Consider the following 27,260-nt stretch of genomic DNA (forward strand, 5'->3'; position numbering starts at 1 on the left):
AGTCAGTTACTCACCCATTTGTTTTTTTACATTTGCTGATTACACTGATCTGTAAATATTCATAAAATCCGCCATGGCCTACCATTCATTCCATCACTTCCTCAGTTTGGAAGGATCTTTTGTTCTTACTTCATCTTGACAACCTAAGCAAGACAAATTCTCAAGGTGATTCATAGAACCACATAGTCCTAGAATGAAAAAGCAGGAAGGGACCATACAGAGCCTTTGATACAACTCTTTTTTCTCACCCCTAGCCCAACTTTGTCACTTTTTACAGGGAAGAAACTGAGGTCTAGGGAGGGGAAGAGACATGCTCCAAGTCATTCAGCTATTAAGCGGTAGAGGTGAGTGTTGAACCCAGTTCTTCTGACTCCTAGTCCAATGTTCTTTTCATACTACCTCTGGTAGGTATTTCTTGTTTGCAACTTAACTTCCACTGTTATCATCTATATCCTGCTCTTCCTTAGCCAGGAAAAGTCTGCTTCACAGAGTTGTAGACATAGGTTGGGTCCCAAGTGGCCAACCAGGAAATCAAAGGAGCTAGTTCAAGAAAGAATAATTGCAGAAAGTTAACAGAGACTTCTAAACCTCCAGAAATGAATGGGACACTCCCTTAGAAACCATTTAGGATAATCCAAATCTGAAAAAGAACTGCCACTGCCACGTTGCCTATAAGATATCTCCAATATCTTGTCTGCAAATTGGGATCCTTCCACTATAGATTGGGTTGTATGTACTGTAAAGCAGAAGGTTTCAGGGAGCTTTGAGGTCTCTGAAACTTTCTGCTCTTACCCTTTACTGAAAGTATGGGACACAGGCCACCTCTAGAGCCTGCTGCATACTGTTTGGCCTCTTGAGGACCCTTCAGCTTTCTAAATCTTGCAAGATTTTCTTGAGTGTGAAAGCATAGAGTTGATGTGGTATATGGCATGTAAATATAGTGTTTTCTGAAGTGTGGGAAGTCTGGCATGCAGTTTTTCCAATTGAATTAGCAGAACCAGTAAGGTTGTTCCTAAAGTATAATGGCAAAAAGGTGTCAGAGGCTTCCAAGTGGCTATGTCAATTAAATCTTCTAATTTGAGAGTTAACATTCAGTCTATCTGGATTTACTTCTTTAGCTGTGGAAGGAGGTTGAACTGCTTTCTTGAAGGAAGGAGAGATAAGGTCCTATAGGTTTCATAGGATTTAGAGATGGAAGGGGCATTTCCTTTTACAGAGGACACTGAGACCTGAGAGAGAAAGTGAGTTGCCTAGGGTCACACAGCTAGTAAGTATCATGTGTCTGAGGCCAGATTTGAACTCAGGTCTTCCTGACTCCAGGGCCAGTGCTTTATCCACTGTGCCACCTACCTGCCCCTTGGAATATGTATTCTAAATTTGCTGATCCTTTGTGGTGGTGGCTGCTAAATCATGTGTGATTCTGACTGTGGCTCCTTAGTGTTTGAATTCTTTCTCTTTGGCTACTTGCAATATATATATATTTTAACCTGGAAAATCTCAATTTTGGCCAGGAATTTTCATCGTGGGATTTCTTTCAAGAGGTAAAGAGTGAATTATTTTTATTTCTTCTTTGTCTTCTGGTTCCAAGAGATCTGGGCAGTTTTCTTTGAATATTTCTTGAACTAGAATGTGTAAGCTTTTTTGGTCATGTTATTAAGATAGTCCAATGATTCTTAATTTTTTTTCTCCTCAATCTATTTTTCAGGTCATTTGTTTTTGCTGCAATAACTTATATATTCTTCTATATTTTCATTTTTTTGACTTTATTTTCATATATCTTGTTGCCTCATGGAGTCTTTGGCTGCTGTTTAGTGCATTCTAATTTTCAGGGAGGTTATTGCTTGCATAAGATTTTGTATCTCTTCTACCAAGCTGTTAATTTCCTTTCTAATTCTTTTTTCCATAGTTTTCATTTCTTTTCTAATTTTTTCCCTTAAGCACTCTCATTTTATTTCTAAAATCATTTTAAATTAAAAAAAATTCTGTCTCTTCTAGGAATTCTAGTTTGCGCACAAGATGTTTTTCTTTGAGATTTTGCTTGTAGATATTTTGGGGATATTCTCTTCTTTAGGGTTTTTGTCTTCAGCTTCCCTGCCATTTCTGGTGGGATTTCCTTTTTTGTTTGCTTATTTTTCCATCCTGTTTCCTTACTTTGGACTTGATATTAGAGCTGGGATTTGTGGCATTTCTGTAAGGAAGGTCTGGGCTTAGTCCTGTTTCAGCTCTCTTAGGGTATTGTGTGTGTATTATTCTAGGATCTCAGAGACAGGCTAGGGACATGCAAGCTCCCAAGGTGATCTGGTCCAGGATAAAGTTTAATTGCTTCATAGACCATGAATCTCTACCTGCTTCTCCTTATACTAGGCCAGGTTGGGTAGGATCCTGTCTGGAATACTGGGGGATCTTGGAACCAGAGAACTGCAGAATTAGAAGGGACCACAAAAACTATAAAGACCTGATACGAGCTCTGTAAGTTGGCCTGGATTTGTGCCTAAGGAGTAGTAGATTGTGGCTGGACTCCGTGTCATCAGCCAGTTGGAAAGTTCTTTGTTAGTTCAGAATGGCAGAATTGTAGGCTCCTCTTTGATCTGGGATTCCTGCCCTAGGTGGGACTAGATCAGAGGTGAGAAACCTTCAGCCTTGAGGCCACTTGTGGCCTTCTAGGCCCTTGGGTAAGGCCTTTTGACTGAGTCCAAGTTTTACAGAACAAATCCTTTTATTAATGAGATTTGTTGTGTGAAGTTTGGATTCAGTCAAAGGGCTTCACTTAATGACCTAGAGGGTATCATGTGGCCTCAAGGCTGCAGGTTCCACACCCCTGGACTAGATGCTATAAATGAGACCCTGCTCTGTCCCTGGAGTCTGAGCTGCACAGCAGCTGCTACTGGTTTCTGAGCATCCTTCTTTCTCAGCACACTACCCACAGTCTTTCTGCCCAAGAATGGTACCCCCATATGCAGGTCCCCTTTTCAGTTCATCCTGGATTTGTGACTTGAAACTGGTAGTGGGCTACTAAGCTGTAAATTTTCACTTGTGCCTGTTACAGTGCCCTTGTTTGGGTCTGGTAGTGCCCCAATAACACCCTTTGACCCTGGCACACAACTTCTCCTTGCCACTCCTTGTATGCTCCTGGTTCAACTCAATCCCCAGGGTCCACAAATCTGCTTGCCTGTCTCTCTATGCTGGGCTGGATAAATGACTCACTGCGACGTTTTCTTTTTCTTCTTCGATTTATGTATTTATTTTTAGTTTTCAACATTCACTTCCACAAGATTCTGAATTCAAAATTTTCTCCCCATCCTTCCCATTCCCCTACCCCATGACAGCCTGAATTCTGATACCCTCTTTACCCAGTCTATTTTCCCTTCTATTATCCGTCCCTCCTTCTTTTATCCCCTTCCCTTTCTATTTTCCTGTAGGGTAACATAGATTTCTGTACCTCTTTGCCTGTGTATCTTCCCAGTTGCACGCAGAAACAATTGCTAACATTTGTTTCTAAAACTTTGAGTTCCAAATTCTCTCCCCTTCTTCCTCCCCACCTACTCTCATTGCAAAGGCAAGGAATTCAACATAGGCTATATACATGTGCAGTCATATGAAACACTTCACAACATATGTTGTGAAAGACTAACTATATTTCCTTCCATCCTATCCTGGCCCCCATTTGTTCTATTCTCTCCTTTGACCTGTCCCTCCTCAAAAGTGTTTGCTTCTGAATATTCTCTCCCCGAATCTGCCCTCCCTTCTATCACCCTTCCCTGTCTTCTCCCCTTTCCCCTTACTTTCCTGTAGGGTAAGATAGATTTCCATACCCAATTGGGTGTGTATGTTATTCCCTCCTTAAACCAAATCTGATGAGAGTAAAGTTCACTCATTCCTTCTCTCTTCCCCCTTCTTCTCCTCTACTGAAAAAGCTTTTTCTTGCTTCTTTTATGTGAGATAATTTACCTCATTCTGTCTCTCCCTTTCTCCTTCTCCCAGTACATTCCTCTCTCACCCCTTAATTTTCTTTTTTAGGTATCATCCCTTCATATTCAACTCACCCTGTGCCCTCTGTCTGAATAGATTCCTTCCTACTACCCTAATAATGAGAAAAGGTCTCATGAGTTACAAATATCATTCTTCCATGTAGGAATGTAAACAGTTTAAACTTATTAAGTCCCTTATGATTTCTCTTTCCTGTTTACCTTTTTATGCTTCTCTTGAGTCTGGTATCTGAAAGTCAATTTTTCTATTTAGCTCTGGCTTCTCAAGAATATATTAAATTCCTCTACATCATTGAATATCAAATTTTCCCCCTCATTGATTACACTCTGTTTTGCTGAGTAGGTGATTCTTGGTTTTAATCCTAGCTCCTTTGACCTCTGGAATATCATATTCCAAGCCCTCTGATCCCTTAATCTAGAAGCTGCTAAATCTTGGGATTGTATTTCCATAATACTTGAATTGTTTCTTTCTGGCTACTTAAAATATTTTCTCCTTGACCTGAGAACTCTGGAATTTGGCTATAATATTCCTGGGAGTTTTCCTTTTGGGATCTCTTTCAGGAGATGATTGTAGATTCTTTCAATTTTTATTTTACCCTCTGGCTCGTGAATATCAGGGCAGGTTTCCTTAATAATTTCTTGAAATGGAGCAGCTAGACGGCACAGTGGATAGAGCACCGGCCCCAGAGTCAGGAGGACCTGAGTTCAAATCTGGCCTCAGACACATAACACTTAACTAGCTGTGTGACTCTGGGCAAGTCACTTAACCCCATTGCCTAACAAAAGCAAAAAAAAAAATTCTTGAAAGATGATGTCTAGGCTCTTTTTTTGATCATGGCTTTCAGGTAGTCCAATAACTTTCAAGTTATCTCTCCTGGATCTGTTTTTCAGGTCAGTTGTTTTTCCAATGAGATATTTCACATTGTCTTCTTTTTTTTCCATTCTTTTGGTTTTGTTTTATAATTTCTTGATTTCTCATAGAGTCATTAGCTTCCATTTGCTCTGTTTTAATTTTTAGGGAATTATTTTCCTCAGTGAGCTTTTGGACCTCCTTTTCCATTTGGCCAATTCTGCTTTTTAAGGCACTCTTCTCCTCATTGGCTTTTTGGACCTCTTTTGCCATTTGGTCTAGTCTATTTTTTAAGGTGTTATTTTCTTCAGTATGTTTTTGGGTCTCCTTTAGCAAGCTGTTGACTAGTTTTTCATGATTTTCTTGTATCACTCTCATTTCTCTTCCCAGTTTTTCCTCTACTTCTCTTACTTGATTTGCAAAATCCTTTTTGAGCTCTTCCATGGCCTGAGACCAATTTGTATTTTTCTTAGGGGCTTTGGATGTAGGAGCTTTGACTTTGTTGTCTTCTTCTGGTTGCATGTTTTGATCTTCCTTATCACCAAGGTAAGATTGTATAGTCTGACTTTTCCCCCTCTGTTTGCTCATCTTCCCAGCCAGTTACTTGACTTTTTAACTCTTCTTAAAGTAGGCTCTTCTTCTAGTGTGGAGGGGTGTACTGTCCCAAGCTTCAGGGGTTTTGTGCAGCTGTTTTCAGAGATACTTCTAGGGATCTGTAAGTTTTCAGTTCTTCCAAGGTGGTATGATCTAAGGAAATGTGTTTACTCCTCTCCTGGCCTGTGCTCTGGTCTATGAATGACCACAAGTATTCTTTTATGCCCTGGAAATGAGAGGAAGGTTCTCTCTCCAGTGATGCCACAAACTCTGCTATGCCAGCGCTCCTCCTTGCCCCAGGACTGGGACCCAGATCCAAGCATGGGCAAAGCAAGAGAATCCTGCCTCAGCACCAGCAATCCCCCTCTGATCCCCCCCACTCAGTCCCCCCATCATCTGTGGGCCAGAGCTCCCAAAGCAGCCGCAGCCACTGTGGCCCCTGCTGTGGGGCTGTGCTAGGGCCAGGGCTGGACTGTGCTCCTCTCTCACCCAGGTCCAACCTAAGTTGTCTTTGGCATTTGTGGGTTGAGAAGTCTGGAAACTGCTGCATCTCTCCTTGATTCAGTCCCCTGAGGCCTGCTTCAGGTTCACTGGGCTTGGGTCTTTGCTGGCATGGCCCACACTGAACTGCACTCCTGTCCCAGTCCGGTGCAACAGACCTTTCCTGTTGACCATCCAAGTTTTCTTGGGCTGAAAATTTGTTTCACTCTGTCTTTTTTTGGATTCTGCTGCTCTAGAATTTGTTTAGAGTAATTTTTTAATAAGTATTTGGAGGGGTTTGGGGGAGAGCTCAAGTGAGTCCCTGCTTTTATTCTGTCGTCTTGGCTCTGCCCTCCACTGTGACTTTTTCTTAATGAGATTTCCCCATTAAGATTCTGTCTGGTGCATTTTCTAGATATGTTTGGAGAAATTTTACAGATGGGAGTTTGGCTGTATTGTTTCCTATCCTCTGCCATCTTTTTGTTTCACCTGTCCCTGAACTTTCTTAGAAGATGTTAATAAGCCTTATTGTTATCTGTAACTAGATATGAGTGAAAATCTTTTTTTTTTCTTCTGTTACTTGCCTAGCATTGGATTCCTCAAAGATTCTTATCCTAGAAATAGCCAGCCTTCTGGTAGTTGGAATAGGTTTTTGCTTCCAGAAGGACTGGCTCAAGTCTTGCCTGTTCTAGGAAGCCTTCTCAGAACACTCTAACCCACACTAGTTGGTCCCCTTTCTGGAATCCCATGGCAATGTTGTGTTCTAGACATTTTGCTTTTTAATCATATATTTAGCACACAGTTACTTATTTTCTTTTTGTGTTCTCGTTGTTTCATGGGGAAAAGTATTATCTACCTATTTAGGTTGTCAGCTCTTCAGACAAGTACTACATCTTTTCTCTTTATGGACTTGTAGACAGATGACCTGAATTAAATTCTGGATCTGGTGGAATTAATAATAAATTTCTGGGCCTTCATGGCATAATTTTTAAAATGAAAGAGTTGAACTAATGTCCTGTGAGGTTCCTTTTAGCTTTAGGCTCTGTGTTAAAGACCTTGGTTTGACTCTTACTATCTGATTTAGTGATTCTTTGTAAATAACATCTTTATCTTTTTAATTCCCCTTAAGTACTTAGCACTGAGGCCTTGCACTTGATCACTTCCTTCATAAATATATGTTAATTTGAATAGAATGAAATGAGTGCGAGGAGTTTGGGGTTAGGAGGGCAATGGTAATTATAAATAGCCTCTAGGTGCTTTCCTAATCTGGCTCAGTCTCTGTTTTTAAAAAAAAATATTTTAAATGAACTTAATCATCAATAGAAATGTACATCTCAATATACAAAGAACAAAAAAGGATTGTATATAAAATTATGAACTTGGGCATGGTATATTTGTATGTAATTTAAGAAGATAGTAACAAAATTGCCCAGTTTGTTCCCTTTCGAATTTTTTATTTTGTGTTTTAAAAAATATTTTATTGGTAATTTTTGTTTCTTTTGAAATTTTTTGCATCTCTATCACTCATTAATTCATTCTGGTTTGTCAAGCAAAACAAATCAGTTATGTTGACTATGTTTGATAATGTCTCATTCTGCAATTCTAGTCTATTATCTCTTTGGCAAGAGGTTTCTAATGTTATTCAAATAGAATGAGGCCATTTTAGGTCCTCATTCATCAGCCCTGATGTGTGCTGCTTGGGTACATCTGGGTCCAGAATCTGGCCTTCACTAGCTGGGCCTACTCCTAGTGTTTCCCTTCTAATTCCCCTTTGAACAGTTACCAGCCTTGCCACCTTGGTTTAAGGATCAGAAAATTTAGAGCTAGAAGGGACTTTCGACTATCTAGTTTAACTCTCATTTTATAGATGAAAAAATTGAAGCCCAGAGAAAGGCAAATTATAGCAGAGCTGGGATTTGAACCCACATTCACTACCTCCAAAGCACGGGCTCTTTATGTTATATCGTGCTGCTTCTAGTTCTGAGGGTTTAGAGACAGATGTATTCAGGTTGTACCTGGAAGCCTGCTTGCCTAGTGATAGGACTGAAACATGTAACTGTGGCTCCACTTTTCTTCAGAAATTAACGAGTATTTATTATTATTATTATTATTATTATTTTAACAAGCATTTATTAAGCAGTCTAGATACTGTGTTAGGTACTGAGGATGCAAAGGCAAAAAAAAAGTCCTTGCCCTCAAGGTGTTTATATTATATGGAGGAAGGAGATGGACAGGGAATAATATATGCAGAAAGAGACTGGTGAAAGACTGGAGATCCTTTATTACTTTTGTAATAATTCCTCAAGCAGACAGTGTGTGAAATAAGTCTTTATTAAATGACTTTAGACCAAGGGGAGAGGAGAGACTTATCCTCCCCTCTGGGAGCTTTGGGGAACTTGATTTTTTTAGAAGCTGCCTGAGAACAATTCAAGACAACAGAAGATCACTTACTGCTTCAAAGCTATTTGCTTAGATGCTTTTCAGCTTTTACCTGGGAGTGATACAAGTCACATTTTCTCTGTTTTCCAGACTGCCCACAACTGAGCCTCTTGTTCAGAGCTATTTCTGAAAGTCTACTTCTTGGCAGTTGGCGTTGATGTCAAACACAGACTTGGAAAACTGATGGTTATGCTGAAAAACTACAGTTCTAGCTTGTGTTCCTCTTTGTGACCTGGGTCAAGCCAAGCCCCTTTTCCTGTCTTTGGCTTTGCTCACATTGTCCTGCATGCCTGGAGTTGATGTAGCTCCCTCCCTCCACTACTCAGCTCTATTTGTTGAAGTCTCTTCCTTTAGTGCCCAGTGTTCATTGCAAACTGGTTTCATTTGGATGAACATGTTGAGAGAGTAGGACACACAAGGTGATTTGTCCAGGACTCTACATTCTCCTAAGGTACAGACCTGTGTAAAGTGCTAGTGATCCTCGTATTAGTCTTATAGACAAGTGCAAATCTCTTGTTGAGCTTCGTACTGAGATAAGGTATCTGTTCATGATTGACGTCAGTGCCTATCTCTTGGACTGGTCAGGCTAACAAACAGATGCCATTGCCCTGACCTCTCTGAGATCAGCAGGTGGAGGCTATAGGCTATTCCTGACACTTTAGTTCAATAAACATTTATTAGAAGCACATAAATGTTCAGGAACTTAGACCTAAATATAAAAATGAGAAAAACTGTGTGGTCCCATGGATTCAATTATCATCTCTATGCTGATGATTTTCAAATCTACTTTTCCAGCCCTAGCCTCTGCTAACCTCCAGTCTTTTATCTATAATTGCCTATTGGACATCTGGAACTGGATGTGCTGTAGGCATTTTAAACTCAATATGTCCAAAATTGAACTCATCATCTTTCACCCCAAACCTCTTTATAACTTCCCTTTTACTATTGAGGGACCACCATACTCCTAGGCATCTAGGCTCGTAGTCAAGGTGTCGTCCTCAACTCTACTTTTTCTCACTTCCTATATCTAATCTGTTGGCCAAGGCCTATCAAATTTACCTTGATAATATCTCTTGCCTGTGTTCCATTCTCTTCTCTCTCTCTCTCTCTCTTTTGGTAATTGGGGTTAAGTGACTTGCCCAGCGTCACACAGCTAGTAAGTGTCAAGTATTTGGTCTGCGGCTGGATTTGAACTCAGGTCCTCCTGACTTCAGGGCGTGTGCTCTATCCACTGAGCCACCTAGCTGCCCCTCCCTTCTCTAACTGTGCTACTACCCTGGTACAAGGTCTGATCACATTGTACCTGTACTATTACAATAGATTACTCATTGGTCTCCCTGCCACAAGTCTCTTTTTACTCCAATTTATTCTCCACTTCACTGTCAAAATGATCTTCATAAAGTACAAGTTGGACCATGTCATCTCCTGTGTTCACTAAAGTCCAGTGGCTCCCTATCGTTTTTAAGATAAAACACAAAATTCTCTGGTTGGCATTCAAAGCCCATTTATAATCTGCCCCCCAACCTTTCTAGTTTTCTTTTACCTTATAAATCTCCTCCCCTCCTCACCCATACATATATTCTGTAATCCAGTGTGGCACTGGCCTCCTTACTGTTTCTTAAACAAGACACTTCATCTCCTGACTCCAGGAATTTTCGCTGATTGTCCCTCATGCCTGAAATGCTAGTTTCCTTCAAATGCTAGCTAAAATTTAACATTCTACAGGAAGCCTTTCCTGATCCCTTGTAATTCTAGTGCCTTGTCTCCATTGATTATCTCCAGTTTAACCTGTATAGTCTTATTTGTACATAGTTGTTTACATGTCTCTCTCATTAGACTGTGAGCTCCTGGAGGTTGAGGACTGTCTTTTGCCTTTAACTTTGTATCCCTAATGCTCAACACAGTACTGGGCACATGGTGGGTGATGAATGAATGTTTATTGACTGACTGGTCTCTGTTCTCAAAAAACTTATTCTAATACATAGGAAAAAATGTAATATAGCTACTTGGAGGCAGGAATTTCGTTATTTTGTTTTTATATCTTTAGCACTTAGCATAGCGCTAAACTCAACATTTCCAAAACTAACCTTATTATCTTTTCTCCCTAAAGATCCCAGCTTCCAAACTTTCCCAGTACTGGGAGGATAGGTGCCATCATCCTCCCAGTCCCCCCAATTTGCAACCTAAGTATCATCCTCAACTCCTCACTATTTCTCACTCCCCCATATCCAAACTATTGTGGTGTCCTGTTGATTTCATCTTTAATAACATCTCTTGAAAACACCTTATTCTCTCAGACTCTAATGCTGCTACCAACCTAGTGCAGGCCCTCATCTCTTCATCCCTGGACTATTACAATAGCCTGCTGCTTGGTCTGCCTGCCACAAGTTTGTTTGTTTGTTGGTTTGTTTCTTTTCCTCTTCTTCTTTTTTTTTTTTGGTGAGGTAATGGGGTTAAGTGACTTGCCCAGTGTCACACAGCTAGTAAGTGTCAAGTGTCTGAGGCCAGATTTGAACTCAGGTCCGCCTGACTCCAAGGTTGGAGCTCTATCCACTGTGCCACCTAGCTGCCCCTGCCACAAGTTTCTCCCCCCCATATCCAATGGACTGGACAGTCCATTCTCTATGAAACTTGTCAAAATTATTTGCTTAAAGCGCAAGTCTGACCATGTTACTCCTCCCCTCCCCCCCAAAATAAGTTCCAGTGGTTCTCTGTCACCTTCAGGATCAAATATGAAATCTTCTATTTGGCATTCAAAGCCATTTATAATTTTCTTCCCCTTCCCAAATATCCCCCCACCCTAACTCTGATCCAGTGACATTGGCCTTGAATAAGATACTCCATCTCCAAGGTTCTGTGCTTTTTTTTAACTGGCTGACACCCCCCCCCCCATGCCTAAGATATTCTCCTTTCTTCATCTTTTTCTTCTGACTTCTCTGTCTTTCTTCAAGTCTCAGCTAAAATCCCACCTTTTACAGGAAGCCTTTTTGAATCCTTTTTAATTTTCCCTCTTGATTATTTCCTATTTATCTTGTTTATAGTTTGTAAATAGTTGTTTGCTTGTTGTCTCCCTCATTAGACTTTGAGCTCCTTGAGAGCAGGGATTGGCTTTTGCCTTTATTTGTATGCTGAAGTGCTTAGTACAGTTCCTGGCATGTAGTAGGTGCCATGTAATAAAATTAACTGACTGATACATAATAGGCATTAAATACATTTTTCCTGAAAGAGTGTCATATATATGAGTAAATATGATGCAAAATGGGATGTAATATGGGCATGAGGAAGATCCAGATAAAATACTCTGAGAAATTTGAGAAAGGGAGAGGTCACTTTCAGCAGGGAGGAATTGGGTAAGACTCATTATTCCTAGGAAGCAGTCTAGCCACTGGATAGGTGCCCAGGATAGGGTGTGGTCAAGGAGCCTAGGATGTTATCTCATAAGGCTGTAGTGAAGAAAGCATTTTATAACCCTTAAAGCATTATATAAATTCAAGCTATTGTTATTTTAACACTGTGGTGTAGTGCAAAGAGTACTTGACTGGGAATTAGGAGACCTGAGTGTGTGTTCCAGCCCTTCCATTTACTTGCTGTGTGATCTTGATTATCCCTCTTTTTATAGATTAGAAGATAGTACTTGAATTATGTAAGTTCCATGGAAGCCGTTGAACTTGGAGTCAAGAAGGACTTGGGTTTGAATCCTGTTTCCAACACCCATTTGCTCTGTGACTGTGGTCCAGTTACTCTGAACCTTACTTTCTAAACAGTTCTCTTTAGTGCCTATTTCATAAAGTTGTTTCAAGGCTTAAATGAGATAAGTCACATCAAATCACCTAGCGTTTATTAAATACCTGCTATGTGCCAGGCACTATGCTAAATGCTGGGGATACAAAAAACAGCAAAAGATAGTCCCTGTTCTCAAGGAGTTCACAGTCTCATGGGGGAGACAACAGGTAAACAACTACACAAACAAAACATGCACAGTATAAATTGGGGGTAGTCCCATAGGGAAGGCACTAAGATTAAGGGAGACTAGGAAAAGCCTTTTTGCAGAAATTAGGACTTTAGTTGAGACTTGAAGGAAGACAGAGAAGCCAGGAGAAGGAGATGAGGAGAGAGAGCATTCCAGGCATGGGGAACTAGAGTGACTTTTTTGAGAAACAACAATGGGGATGATATCACTGGATCATAGAGTGTGTGCAGGTAGTGTTAGGTATAAGAAGACTGTAAAGGAAGGAAGGGGTCAGGTTGTAAAGGACTTTAAAAAACATTTTTTTATATAGTTTATTAAATGGGAGGATGATATGGTCAGACTTGAAGTTTAGGAAGATCAATTTGACAGTTGGGTAAAGGATAGATTGGAGTGGGGAGAGAATTGAAGTAGAGAGATCAACCAGCAGGCTACTGAAATAGATCAGGAGTGAGGTGATGAGGGCCTACACTAGGGTGATTTCAGTGTTAGAGGAGAGAAGTATAAGTAAGAGATGTTATGATAATATACAATGTTATGAGATAACTGAAGTGTTAAAACACTATATAAAGTCAGCTGCTGTTGTTACCATAAAGCAGAAAGTTTTGTAAACCTTGAAGTACTATAGACATATGAGATAGCGTTGGTTTTGACCCCTGGCTCTCTACTTTGCTATTACTATGACTGCTTCCTTGTCTTATGGACTCAGTGAAGTTTCAGTATATCTTTGCTAAGCCCACTCTTTGGTGCCTTCAGTGCTGCTAGGCAGTGAGATCCTGGACCATGTGCCTTGATCTTCAGATTCTGGCTATCAGGGCCCTCATATTAAGCATTTATAATACCAAATTATAATACCAGTTGATCACCCTTTTTATTTCTGGGTGATAGATTTGATTTGATTGAATTATGGCTCCTAAAGGGATGAACTACCTTGACTCTCTTTAACCTCCTCTTACTTAGACCTTAGGCCAGCCTGTCTGCAGCAGAACTTGATCCTAGAGCATTGACTCTAGTTAAGAACATCGCTATATTGAGCTGAAAGTAGGTGGCAGAAAATAATATTGATGACCTTTCACATTTATTCAGTGGTTTTTAACATTGTTAATTGCTTTCATGTCATTCAATACTTACAGCCCCAAAGTAGGAGGAATGGTATTCTCTATTGATAGATAGGGCCTCTGAGGTACAAAGAAGGTAATGTGACTTGAATAAACACAAGCATAGCACTTAATGGCAGAACTTAAACTAAAACTCAACTGTGATTAGAGAGGAGATAGGAGTTAAGTCTGGAAAGGTTCATTGGGGTCAGTATGCATCTGCCTTCTACATTTCTTATATTTTCTTTTACAGAATTGTGGAATCTCAAAGTGGAAGGGATTTTAGAATTCATCTCCTTCAACCCTACACCCCACAGGTCCCTTTTGTGGTATCTCTGGCAAGTGGTCAGCTGGGTTCTACTTGTGTACCTATAGTAATAAAGATCCCACAAATTCACAAAGTGCCTCATTCCATTGCTGGACATTTCTGATTGTGAAGAAATTCTTCCTTATATTGAATTGAAATCGATCTTGGTCTCCTTGTAACTCCTTCCTCCTCTTCCACTACTATATCATTTTAGAACAAATCTAATTCCTCTTTGATATGGTGGCCCTTGAGGTATTTGAAGAAAGTTAGCTACTTTTCTTTTGGCTAAACATTCCCATTTGCTTCAATCAGTTCTTGCATATGGTGGTTTAGTGTTACTTCCCATCCTGGTTGCCCATCTTTAAACATATTCTGGTTTGTCAGCATCCCTCTTAAAATTCAGCTTTCAAACTGAGGTAAAGTTTCTTTAGCTCATAAGATAGTAGAGCTTCTTTGGTTTTGGACACTCTGCCTAACAAATGCCTTTTCTTCATGATAGAATGCTTAGGTACCTGAATATAGCAATCAATTTTGCCATGTCCTTATCTTCTATATCTTCTCTTCTCCAGGCTAAGTGACTGCAAACAAAAAAAGACTTGTGGGGGACATAATCATTGTCTTTAGATATTTGCTTCTCGACAGTTTATCATTAGTGCAAAGAACTAAGTGGATATGTAGTCTGTTTAGTGTTGGCATTAGAACTAGAGAGCAGAGATTTTTTCACATTGATTAACCTTTCCCAGGAGCCAAATGTTTATAGAGGGCCTCTGGGATTGACGTTCTTCTAGCAGCCTCAGTGATGTTCCTACAGGTACAACAGGGACAACAAAGGGGTTAGACCAGTGAAGGGTTAATGTAGAAGATCTTCCTTACCCATAGCCCAAGCCAAGGGACAAGGAACTTCCCTAACATATTGTTCTGGGATTTATTTCAACCCAGACCCACTTTGGGGAACTATTCCTTGAAAAACAAGTCTTGAGGTAAACATCGAGGGACTTGGCCAGTTCCTAGGTACTGATCAGAGACATTTTTTGACATAACAAAGATTGTTCCTGAGGATGGAGAGTTTCGGCCAAAACTCTCAGGTCCTTAGGATTAATCACCTATTCCTTGGCTCCCTGCCTTCTTTGTGTAGGGATGATAAAAAGGGTCTTTCTTGGGAAAGTGACTTTGGGAGTCTCCCTTGGAGAGAACGCCCTGCCATAGGGACTTTCCCAACCGAGACCCTGAGGGCTGTGATACAGGACTCCCCGAGCCAGATGTTCAGGAGTTGGTGCTTCCTCAGATTGGTGATGTATTTCTTCTTCTTTATCTTTCTATCTTTCTGTTAGTAGTCTTTGTTTCTAAGATTGTATGATCATATGTAATCACATTTATATGCATGTATGTTTATGATTATTACCATTATTAAATCATTTATAAATTAGGAAAAGTGTGAACGTGTCTTTGTGTGTACAGATGTGAACCTGTGAAAAAATTATAAGTGCTGCAGCCCGTAACACCTTACTGTTACAACCAGTCACCGTATTGGGTGGCAGGATCAGAGCAGGCAGAGCACTACTGGCAAAATTTGGAAGTGAAAGGAAGCTCATCAGGATTTTTTGCTAACATAGGAATGATTTGCCAGTAAATGAGCCTTGCCTATGTAAATGTCAGAAATAGGCTGGTAGTTGATGACATAGAATGTTTCAGCAGGAATATGCTTTAGAAATATAAAGGAACGTACTGAAGTAAAAAGAATGATGGACACAGAGTAAAAGGAAACCTGTGTGTGGGTCAGGTCTCAGAGCAAGGCAGTGGTGGGTATGGGAATGGGGGCACCTTAAAGTAGGCCAGGGCTGCAGGACTGGTGGCAGGAGATCTCAGAGGAACTCAGAAGAGTTGAAATATCCCTCATAAGTAACAATTGGTATTGATTCATTGAGAACCTTCAGTTTTCAGTGTTACAGCCCAGAAAGTTCAGGTTTAATGTTTTTTCTTCTCCTTTACTGAAATTTGCTTTTGGGTATACGTCATGGTGGAAGGTACTGTTTTTTTCACATGACTAAACCCCCTTTGAGTTCAATCTCCTGCCTTTGGTGCACAGTAGAGCTCAGTGTTGTCTGGTGTGCTAGGTCACAGACAGGATGGTCATTTTCACAGCCCCTTCTTCCTTTTCCCTTGCTTATCTATGTAAGAAGGTGCATTTGTCTTCTTGGTGGGGTTGCTTGGAAAGTGAGGTTCAACCTATCCTAGTGAAGATTGAGAAGGATTTGGATTTGGATTTGGATACAGATACTGCTTATTGGGGTTTAAGTTTTTGTGTGCCTTAGATCTTCATACAAACCATCACAGAGACAGATAATCTCTTTTTTGGTTGTTGATATCATGAGCCATTAGAATTTACTTTGCGCTATCTTAGTTTTTATGAGTGATGGGCTCGAGTTATTTTTCCAAGCATTTTGTAAATGCTCAATTTGCCAGAAGGTAGTCAGTTCTGAGCAAGATTGTGCAGTGAAGGTAAAAATTGAATTGTTTCCCAGCTTACATTCCAAGGACTCAATAACTGTTGGAACGAATAAAGTTTACTGCCCTATAGTGAGTGCTGAGCTTAGGAATGTTTGCTTTTCTGGTTAAAGCTAGGAGCCATGATGTTTGGGTGTGGCTTCAGCTGAGGTATAGCCAGTTTCCAAAGCTTGGGTACCCTGAGTGATGCAGAGCTGAGCTCTGGCCTGTGCTGGCAGGACCCACCCCTTCCCAAAGATTTGACATGTCTGCCAAGCACTGGGATGGGGGCCAGCCCACATCAGTGCCCATTCTTGGATTCCTGGGGGTCACTTGGAGCCAGCCCCTCTCCTCCCTTCCCCCACTAGAGACTTTTGGAGAGGGTAAAAATGGGCTTGCTGGGCACTTTGCCATCATGGGGCCTGGATAGAGGCCAAAGCTGGAGTTGAGAGCCTGGAGTTTCAGGCCTGCTGCAATGACTGACCTGTTGAGAGATGTGGCCAGAAACAGCAGTAACACAGTGATTGATTCAGAGCACAGTGGCTTCAGGGCCATGTTACTGAGTGTTGCTGTATGCCTAACCTAAGGGGGTTAGGTACTGTGAGGGCATATAAGGCTACAAATCTTGGCCTTATTTTTGACTGTCCTCTTCTTCATCTCCTATGTCTAGTCTGTCATCAAGTCCCATTAGAGAATCTTATGCTATTAGAGCTGGAAGAGATTTTAGGAGTCATCTAGTCCGATATTCTGTCCCTGGTTAGAATCTCCTTTATAGTTTCTGTTTGGGCTTTGTAATTTTTTCCCTCTGAAATCTCTTAAATTCTGACTTTTATGCCATTTCCATGGTCAAAATTATTCATTCTTAAATTCCGGGAGAGCTTTATCCATGGTCTCTGGTTTCCAGTAACTACTTAGTACATTTAATGTACTTTATTGCTTTGTGTATGGGTCTCACTTCTCCAGCTGGTAGACTAAGAGAATGTTAGAGCTGAAAAGGATCAGCTATTAAAAAACATTAGAAATGGAAGGGACAAAACAAAGATTGGAAGAACTAGAAAGGATCTCAATGATAGGACATATACAGATATAATTTAGTACCTCTTCTTTCCCCAGCCTAGCTGATTAGCAGGGAGGGATATAGGGCAGTGCATTTTGGGCACATTTTTGGATGGAGAATGTGGTGCCCACCCATGGGTTTGTAACCCTTTCTATCATTCCCTGCCAAGTTGGCTCATTCTCCATTTGCCTTGTTGCCAGAGTGTCAGACAGGGTGAGGAGTTCTGCTTCATGCAGCTGAGGTGTCAGTTTAGTGGTCTGCATTGGTTTCCAAAGTTTGGGAGTGAATGAATGAATCAGCCAGCATTGACTCAGCACTTACTATATGAAGAATGCTGGGGAGAGAGAGCTCAGTGTAAGAGAGCTTAATGTAAGAAAGCTCAGGTTCGAGTTCTGCCTGTGATAGTTGTTTTATGACTTAGGGCAAGACACTTTAGCTCTCTTTGAGCTTCAATTTGATCATCTGAAAATTAGGAATGATAATACATATACTATCTACCTCAGGGTTTATGTGAGGATAAGTATTTATTGAAATGGGAATAAAATGTTTCAATACATAGAGTGCTTACTGGGTGGGGAAGATGCCTACTGCCAGATCAAGGAAGGGGATCTTTCTACTTTGGGAATTCACAGCAAACCAGGGAGAGAAGTGCGTGGTGGTGGTAAATATCTTAGAAGTTTGAGGTAAGCTTTCCAGATATAGTGGCAGACTTTTGGACCAGAGGAGTGGAGGTAAAGGAAGCAAGTGGCTGTAGATTGGGAGTCAGGAAATTTGGGTTCTAATTCTGTCTTTTTACATAATTAGCTGTGTGACATCAGGCTTGGCCTATTACCTCTTTAATTTTCTGTTTCTTTGTCTACTGAATGAAGATGGTGGGCAAGATTATATATACATACACTTTTTTTTTTTGCTTAAGTGGGTGGAATTATGCTAAAGTGGAAGAATTATGCCACTGGAAGCTCTGGTCCCAGAAGTTGATGGGAAAAATAATAGTGCAAAGACTGTTGGAAAGGAGAAGAATGATTGATTGGAGCCAGAAGGAGAGGGAGCACACTTGCAGGCTTAGGTTTTAATCTAGCATGGTGATAGATTTAATCAGGAAGTTTGTACTGTTCAGTCTTTGATCAGAACGGGGACTTTTGAAAAGATTCTTAGATTCTTTAAAATGAGTATATAATTTTCATAGTTTTAGTATATGCCATCTTTTCCCTTCGTTAATACTTCAAAAAAGCCATGATCACAAAAATACTAATTATGCAGTAACTGATAGTCATGACCGTCTGAGAAGTTTGCAATAGTGGTCTTTGGGCAATAAGCATTTCAGTCTATCATGGAGCTCTTTAAGCCTTTTCAGTTTGGTAGGACCTGCTAGACCTTGTGTTCCCTTGGCATAGTCTTTGAGAATCCAAAGTTACCTGCATATCTTTATGAGACATCACAGGATATTTGTGGAAGACTTTTCCCTTTATTGCTAGTGAAACCTTGAAAACTCATTTCAGATTATGTGCAACAGGGAAGGGGAAGGAAGGCATAGAGGAGTAATAGAGAGTACCAAGGGCTTCTGAAGTAGATCTTGTGGTAGTTAAAGGCTGTGGGTAACAATAATAGAAGGCATTGTAGGATTTTTCTTGTGATCCAAGAGTTTGGCCTTTCTTGTGGCCTGTCTCTTGGCAAGTAGTAATGTCTCTTCCACTCTTTCTCTAGACTTATGCTTAAGAATATGGCAGGTCCAGCATCTTATACCATATACCAAGATAAGGTCAAAATGGGTACAGGATTTAGAATAAAGGGTAATACCATAAGCAAATTAGGAGAGCAAGGAATAGTTTACCTGACAGATCTATGGAGAAGGGAAGAATTTATGACCAAACAGGAGATAGAAAACATTGTGAAATACAAAATGGATAATTTTGATTACATTAAATTAAAAATTTTTTGCATAAACAAAGCTAATGCAACTAAGATTAGAGGAAAAGCAGAAAGCTGGGAAACAATTTTTACTGCCAGTGTTTCTGATAAAGGCCTGATTTCTAAAAAATATAGAAAACTGAGTCAAATTTATAAATCATAATTTATAAGTCATTCCTCAATTGATAAATGGTCAAAGTATATGAACAAGTTGAAGAATTTTTTTTTCCTTTTTCTTTTTCTAGGCAATTGGGTTAAGTGACTTGCCCAGGGTCACACAGCTAGTCAGTGTCAAGTGTTTGGTCTGAGGCTCCATTTGAACTCAGTCCTCCTGACTTGAAGGTGGTGCTCTATCCACTGCACCACCTAGCTGCCCCCAGATGAAGAAATTAAAGCTATCTATAGTCATAGGCAAAAATGCTCTATATCACTATTGATTAGAGAAATGCAAATTAAAATAATTTTTAGGTACCACCTCATACCTATCAGATTGGCTGATATGACAGAGAAGGAAAATGATAAGTATTGGAGAAGATGTGGAAAATTGGGACACTAATGCATTGTTGGTGGAGTTGTGAACTGATCCAATCATTCTGGAGAGCAATTTGGAACTATGCCCAAAGAGCTATAAAACTGTGCATACCCTTTGATCCAGCAATACCACTACTAGGTGGTATTTAGGGCTGTATCCCAAAGAGAGAATAAAAAAGGGGAAAGGACCCACATGTACAAGAATATTTATAGCAAATCTTTTTGTGGTGGCCAAGAATTGGAAATTGAGGGGATGCCCATCAATTGGGGAATGGCTGAACAAGTTGTGGCATATGAATGTAATGGAATACTATTGTTCTGAAAGAAATGATGAGCAGGCAGATTACAGAAAAAAACATAGACTTACATGAACTGATGCTGAGTGAAATGAGCAAAACCAGGAGAACATTGTACACAATAATAACAACATTGTGCAATGATAAGCTTTGATAGATTTGAGTCTTCTCAGCAATACAATGACAAATTGTAACCAAAGACAATTCCAAAAGACTCACGATAGAAATGCTATCCACATCCAGAGAAAGAACTATGGAGTCTGAATACAGATTGAAGCGTACTATTTTTACCTTTTAAAAAAAATTATTTCTTGTGGTTTTTTCCTTTTGTTCTGATTCTTCTTTCACACAACACGACTAATGTGGAAATATGTTTAATATGATTGTACATGTATAACCTATATCAGATTGCTTGCTGTCTTGGGGAGGAGGGAGTGTAGGGAGAAAAAATTTTGGAACTCAGATCTTATAAAAATGAATGTTGAAAGAATAATAACAAAAAGAATAGAGTAGGTCCTTTATTTAGGGGAGATAGATGCCAAGTCCAGACATTTTCATGGGATTATGTATTAGAGGAAGATGCTAGGGATGTCTTTGTCTCTTAGCTCCGTGGATGCTAGGCTATCTGCTTTCTATATGAAACTCCCTTGCTAGCAAGTGTTTTTCTTAGGGGGAAGTAGTAGTTCAGTGAAATTTTTTGTCAGTCACTGATTTCCAGGTCCCACCTGGCTAGAAGCAGGCTAGAAATGAGGCTTCTGGAAAGTGGGAATGACCCAGGCCCTGGCTGTAGTGGTCTGCTCCTCTACTATTCAGTCCTGGGCAGAGGAAATGTCATTTAAACAGTGAAACTATTCCTCCCTGCCGCACTAATCTTTCTCTTATCTCATTATCTTTTCCAAATCCTTTTTCGTTTCCTCTTCATTTCATCCCCCATGATGCTCTTCCTCCCCCTCCCCACCAACTTGACCCTGAACTTGTATGTCTATGAAATCTTGAGGCTCTGTTGCCTCTTCTGCTCCTGGGCTTCGCTGATTGAGTGTCAGAAATTCATCTGACTATAGGTCCATTCTTGTTGGTAAGGGCAGGTTGGACCTTCCCTTTTGGCTGGTTGCCTTTCCCACCAGCTGTTTTTAGATTTGAACTAAAAGATAATGGAGCTAGGAGACCTAATATTGGATTGTTGGTCAGCTAATAAGCATATCATGTTTTCAATTTTTTCAATTAAATTTTTTATTTTTAACTTAAACACCAAAAATGGGTCTTTATTAGGGGCCCTCTTCTCTTACTGCCTCCAAATGGAGCCCTGTAGAACTCATGTTTCTGTCCTTTCACTGATCTTAGTTGGAAGATACAGGCTTGTTTGCCTATGGTGGTTCTGGCTTTGCTGGCAACCCCTTTTCTTGTTGCCTGTCAGTTGTTGACTGGCTTTTTGAGGAATTTATTTTTGGGGAAGAAGTCATTTATTGTAGTTCCTCATTTTATTTCTTGATCATTCCTCCATCTGGTAGGAATTTCAGGATTTAGTTTGAAGTAGGTCTGTGGAGCTGGGCAGCCTGTCTTCTTTGCTGAAAGGTACATACTTTGTTGTAGCCTGTGTACTTAGACCTAGGATTATAAAGAAAGGCAAAAGCACAGTTTCTGTTCTCAAGGCGTTTGAATTCTAATGGGGGAGACAACAAACGCAAAATTGTACAAGCTATTAGTGGAAATGGAAAGTAATCTCAGAGGGAAGGCACTAGCAGTGGAGGGAACTGAGAAAGGCCTCCTCCAGACTGTGAGATTTGAGCTGAGTCTTGAATGAAGCTAGGAGTCAAAGGTAATAAAAGAGAGCATTTCACGTTTGGGGAACAGCCAGTGAAAAAGAGTTGCCAGATGTGTGAGGAAGGCCAGTCTTGCTAGATTGTGTAGTATTCTGGAAAGATAGAAAGGGATCAGGTTGTGAAGGACTTTAAAAGACAGAAGATTTTATATTTGATCCTGAACACGATTGAGAACCACTGAAAATTTTGAGTAGGGGCTTGACATGGTTAGACCTGGTTTTAGGAGGATCTTTTTGGCAGCTAAATGGAAGATAGACTTGAGGCAGGAAAGTCAACTAGAAGGCTATTGTAGTAGTGTAGGTGTGAGGCACCCTGTACCAGGATAGTGGATGTGTGAGTGGCAAGAAGGGGAGGTATATAAGAGATGCTGTGAACTTTACCTGGCAACAGATTGGCTATTTGAGGCAAATGTATGCGAGGAACCAAAGATAACATTAAGTAATGAGTCTGGGTGACTGAAAGTATAGTGGTACTATTCGCAGTAATGAATGGATTTGGTGGATACAGTAATGAGCTTTGTTCCAAATTTGAAATGTCTACAAAACATCCAGTTCAAGATTCTAGTAGGCAGCTAATGACTCAAGACTGGAGCTGAGGAGACAGTTTAGAACTGGATTTATAAACCTGGAGATCATCTTTGTAGGGAAGATATTTGAATCCATGGGAGCTGATGAAATAATCAAAGGAATTAGTATAGAGAGAAAAGAGAAGAGGGCCCAGGAAAGACCTTTGGGTGAGAGTGGGAGGGAGGGAACACTCATAGTTAGTCACCTTGCAGTTTTTGTAACTACTTTTTCTTTCTCCTTAGTCTGAAGAGAGAGAATATCACATCCACTTTGGGAAATAAGTTGTGTTTCTACTGTGTTCTGTGGGGGGATGTTGGAAGTGTAGCTGCTCTGAGTCCTTTGATTCCCCACCCCTCCCTTTTTAAAAAATTAAGACAAGATTGAATTAGAAGTTGTACAGACATCATCTTTAGGCCTGCTTTTGAAAGACAGCATGGTACAATGGAAAGTGTGCTGACTTTGGAGTCAGAGAACTTGAGTTCAAATCTTGTCTCTCACTTAACATCTCTAGGCCTCAGTTTCCTCATTCTAACATGAGGATGTTAGATTAGGTCATTTCTTAAGTCCCTTCTACCTCAAAACTATGACAAACTGCTAGCTTGAGCTAATTTGTTCAGTATTAATTGAATCAGAAGCCACTACTTCAAGTCTGAAGCTGTTGGAAGAGAGTTAGTAGGATCTCATCCCCCTGAGTACTGGCTGATTCAGGAGGCCTATTTCCTCAGTCACTTGTATCTTTTAAAGAAATCTGGAGGCTTGGGCTCTGAGCTGACCCTGATCTACCAGGTTTAAGTGCCTGTCATTTAGTTTTTGACTCATCACAGGAGATATTTGTAGCTTTGGAAGGGACAATTACAAACTCTGTATGACCCTATTTAAGTTAAAGATCATTATATGATTGAATGTCAGAGTTAGAAAGCACTTTCTAGATTAAATCAAAGAGCTGACACAAGTATTGTAGGCTGACTTGGGAAGAAGTAGGTTCCTCATCACTATAGGTCTTTGGGAAGCAAGGTGGCACAGTGGATAGAAAGTTGGGCCTGGAGTCAGGAAGAATCATCTCCTTGAGTTCAAATTTGTCCTCAGATACTTATTAGCTGTATGACTCTGGGCGAGTCACTTAACCCTTTTTACCTCAGTTTCTTCATCTGTAAAATGAGCTGGAGAAGGAAATGGCATACCACTCCAGTATCCCTACCAAGAAAACCCCAAATGAGGCCCAAAGTATCAGACACAACTGAAAACAACTCAGCAATAACAACATGTAGGTTTTGAAGCAGAACCAGGTTGGATGCCACCTTTTGGATGTTGTAGAAGGGATTTTTGTTTAAGTGAGGAGTAGAGTTGATGTCTTCTGAGTCCCCTTCCAAACCTTATTTGCCCCTCATTTTAGAGAAGATAAAACTGAAGCCCAGATTTGAGTGGGGAGGGGAGGGGAGGGGAGGGGGAGGGGAGGAGAAGGACTTCTCCAAGATCACATAGGGAGCAGTGGTTCCAAAAGAAGATTGGAAGAATAGTCCTGCCCTTCTGAGCAGAACTTCCAGTTAACCCCATACTGAGTGCATTCCAGTTAGTCTAGAGGCTACCTCTCCACCTAATCTGTCTTGATCACCCCAAGCCTTCCCCCTCCATTCCAGCTGGATGGGCCTTTCCTCAGGCCCTAGGTTACTATTTACAAACAACAGACTGTCACTGTAGGGGACCACATGACTCAGGCTATTAATAGGATTAAACTTTTTGTAGAGCCAATTATTTCCCCTCAAATAGCCTTCCCAGGCAATTGGTTCAGAGAAGGAGGAAAAAGGATGAGTGGGTTCAGGGTGCCTATTGCTTTCTTAGTTCTTAGGGGTGCTTCAGTCCAATGAAGGCACCAAACTTTTGTGATGAAATAGTCTCTTCTTTCACCTGGTGGGAATTGTTTACATATATGGTTTTGGGACTAGAGTCTGAAAGAAGCTGTCAAGGCTGTGGACTTAAGCCAGCAGGTGGAGACAACAAAGAAGTAATGATTGTTGGGGCAGGTAGGTGGCGCAGTGGATAGAGCTCTCTGGTCTTGGAGTTAGGAGGACCTGAGTTCAAATGGCCTCAGACACTTGACACTTACTAGCTGTGTGACCCTGGGCAAGTCACTTAACTCCAATTGCCTCACAAAAAAAAAAGAAGAGGTAATAAGATTGTTCATTGGTCTCAGAGCCTGTCATTCACAGAATCACAGAATTTTAGGACTTGGAGAGATCTCAGAGAACATTTTGTTCGGCCTAACCTTGAGAAGAAACTCCCCTTACAGCACAGCATCCCCAGTGACAGGAAAGGTAATTTGGTGGACTGGACCAGTTGACAAACAGGGGGAAACTATCTGTGGTTGGTCTAGAGGACACACATCATGTAGAAATACTCCCAGTAACAAGACTATACCTTCTGTATAACATTGCCACTTGTGGAGACCAGAGACTCATTTGAAAATAGGAAGAGAAGCTTAAATTCACCTGATCTCAAAACTAGCTAATTGGGCCTTTAGAAGGATAATATAGAGTTGCAGATCATATTTGTAGATATATGTGAATTTTCTGACCATCACATGCTTACCCTCCTGGCAACTTGATCCCCTGTTCCATGGTGGGTTCCATGTATAGCCACAATATACAAGATATCTTGTTGGGGAGGAGAGTAGCATATTCATACAATCCTGTGTTCTTCTCCTTGTACCCATTACCTTTCTAATGAGTTAGCATACAAGACAGAAATATCCAGGTTAAAAAAGATTCCTTGAGATCCAAACACACCTCTAACTGTGTAAGTATGCCCATTTCCTGCACAGAAAAATGACTTGGTTCACAGTCACAGAAACTCAGAATTAGAAGGAAACAATCAAAAAGTTTTTATTTTAATAAATAAGTAAAGCACTTTGTATGAGTCAGGCACTGTTACATGCTAAGTATACAAATACAAAAGTGACAGTCTAAATAAGGAACTTCATGAGTAAATATAAGATATATGCAAAATAAGCACAGAGTAATGGGTGGAGGACAAACAATTGGGAAAATCAAAAAAGGTCTCTTGAAGGAGGTGGCAGAGATCATAAGCAGACATCTGAAGAGGCTTGGAGTCTTAAGAGGCAGAGGTGACAGAGAAGAGCATTCCAGGCCTGGGAGAATACCTGTTCAAAGGCATGGAGGTAGAAAGTACAATTTTGTGTTTGGAGAACCATAATCAGGTCAGTTTGGCTGGAACACAGTAACGAAATAATAAGTTATCAGCTTGGAAAGATAGGCTGGAATCAGATTGTGGAGGACATAAGGTGTCAAATAGAAAAGTTTATAGTTTATCCTAGAGGCAATAGGGAGCCATTGAAACCTCTTGAGCTAAGTCAAATCAAGTCAACAAGCATTTATTTATTAAGCACCTATTATTTGCTAGGGATACAAAGAAATGCAAAAAAAAAATCCCTGCTCTCAAGGAACTCACAGTCTATCTAATGGAGGAGACAACATGTAAATAACTATGTACAAACAAAATATAGACAGGATAAATTGGAGATAATCTTAGAGGGAAGGTACTAGCATTAAGGTGAATCAGGAATGGGTTCTTGCAGGAGGTAGATTTTAACTGGCACCTGAAGGAAGTCAGGGAAGCCAAGAGCCATAGATAAGCCAGAGGAGCAAAATGGTGTTACTTGTTCTTTAGAAATACCAATTTGGCAACTTTTAGAGGATAGATTGGAGAGGAAAGAGACTGAATACAGGGAAACCAATTGGATAGTTATTGCAGTAGTCCAGGCAAGAGGTGGTAAGGTCTTGGGCTGAAGTGGTTTTGATGTAAGAACAGAGAAGGGAATGAATTTGGAAGATATTGGGGAAGCGGAATACAAAAGATTTCTCAACTGATTGGACATGGTGGGGTTGGTAAGGGATGGAGATGTCAAATAGGCAGTTGGAATACTCTTAGAGGTCATTAAAATAGGTCTTCATTGCAGTAATTGGAATGAGGCCTCTGTGTGTTTGAGGAGTTTAAAAACAAGGAAATATCCAAAGAGATCATAAAAAAGGGAAAAGGATCCACATGTACAAAAATGTTTGTAGTAGCTCTTTTTGTGGTGGCAAAGAATTTGAAACTGAGAGGATTCCCATCAATTGGGGAATGGCTAAACAAGTTGTGGTATATGAATGTAATGGAATACTGTGATTCCATAAGAAATGATGAACAGGTGGATTTCAGAAGAACCTTGGATAGACTTACATGAACTGATGCTGAGTGAAGTGAGCAGAACCAGGACAACATTGTACATAGTAACAGCAACATTGTGCATGACCAACTTTGATAGACTTAGCTGTTCTCAGTAATGCAATGGTCAAAGACAATTCCAAAAAACTCGTGATAGAAAATGCTATCCACATCCAGAGAAAGAACTATGGAATCTGAATGCAGACTGAAGCATACTAATTTTTCTCTCTCTTTTTTCTTCTTTCTTCTTTCTTGTGTTTTTTTTCTTTTGCTCTGATTCTTCTTTTACAACATGACTACTGTGGAAATATGTTTAATATGATTGTACATGTATAGCCCATATGAGATTGCATGCCATCTTGGGGAGGATGAAGGGGAGTGAGGGGGAAATTTAGAACTCAAAATCTTATAAAAGCAAATGTTGAAAACTAAAAATAAATTAATTAAAAATTAATAAAACAAAAATAATAAAACCCCACAAACACACAAGGAGATATGATCAGTTGCTTCTATCCATTTTAATTCCTTTATTTGACCAGTAAATGCTTTTCTGAACTCATACCTACGCCTTAAGTGTCCAAAGGAAATTTATTAAAGGATAGTCTTTACATCTGGCTGGAGACAGGAGTAGGAGACCATGGATGCCTAGATCATGTC

The 27,260-nt window shown here is 40.3% G+C and overlaps 1 protein-coding gene across 5 annotated transcripts in view; it reads left to right on the forward strand.

The window, feature by feature from the left end:
- STIM1 (stromal interaction molecule 1) overlaps positions 1-27,260 on the forward strand; it is a 249,665-nt gene that overhangs the window by 42,979 nt on the left and 179,426 nt on the right. The window contains exon 1 of one of the 5 annotated variants that reach the window (XM_020967656.1): positions 277-344. The exons of the other annotated variants lie outside the window; for them this stretch is intronic. Within the exon in view, the coding sequence (XP_020823315.1) occupies positions 311-344 (34 nt within the window). The 5' untranslated portion in view covers positions 277-310. Of the gene's footprint in view, positions 1-276; positions 345-27,260 lie in introns of those variants that run through there. 5 annotated transcript variants of the gene reach the window in all.

This window comes from Phascolarctos cinereus, unplaced genomic scaffold, assembly GCF_003287225.1.
Source record: "Phascolarctos cinereus isolate Bilbo 61053 unplaced genomic scaffold, phaCin_HiC Scaffold_726;HRSCAF=1367, whole genome shotgun sequence".
NCBI classification, from domain to species: Eukaryota; Metazoa; Chordata; class Mammalia; order Diprotodontia; family Phascolarctidae; genus Phascolarctos; species Phascolarctos cinereus.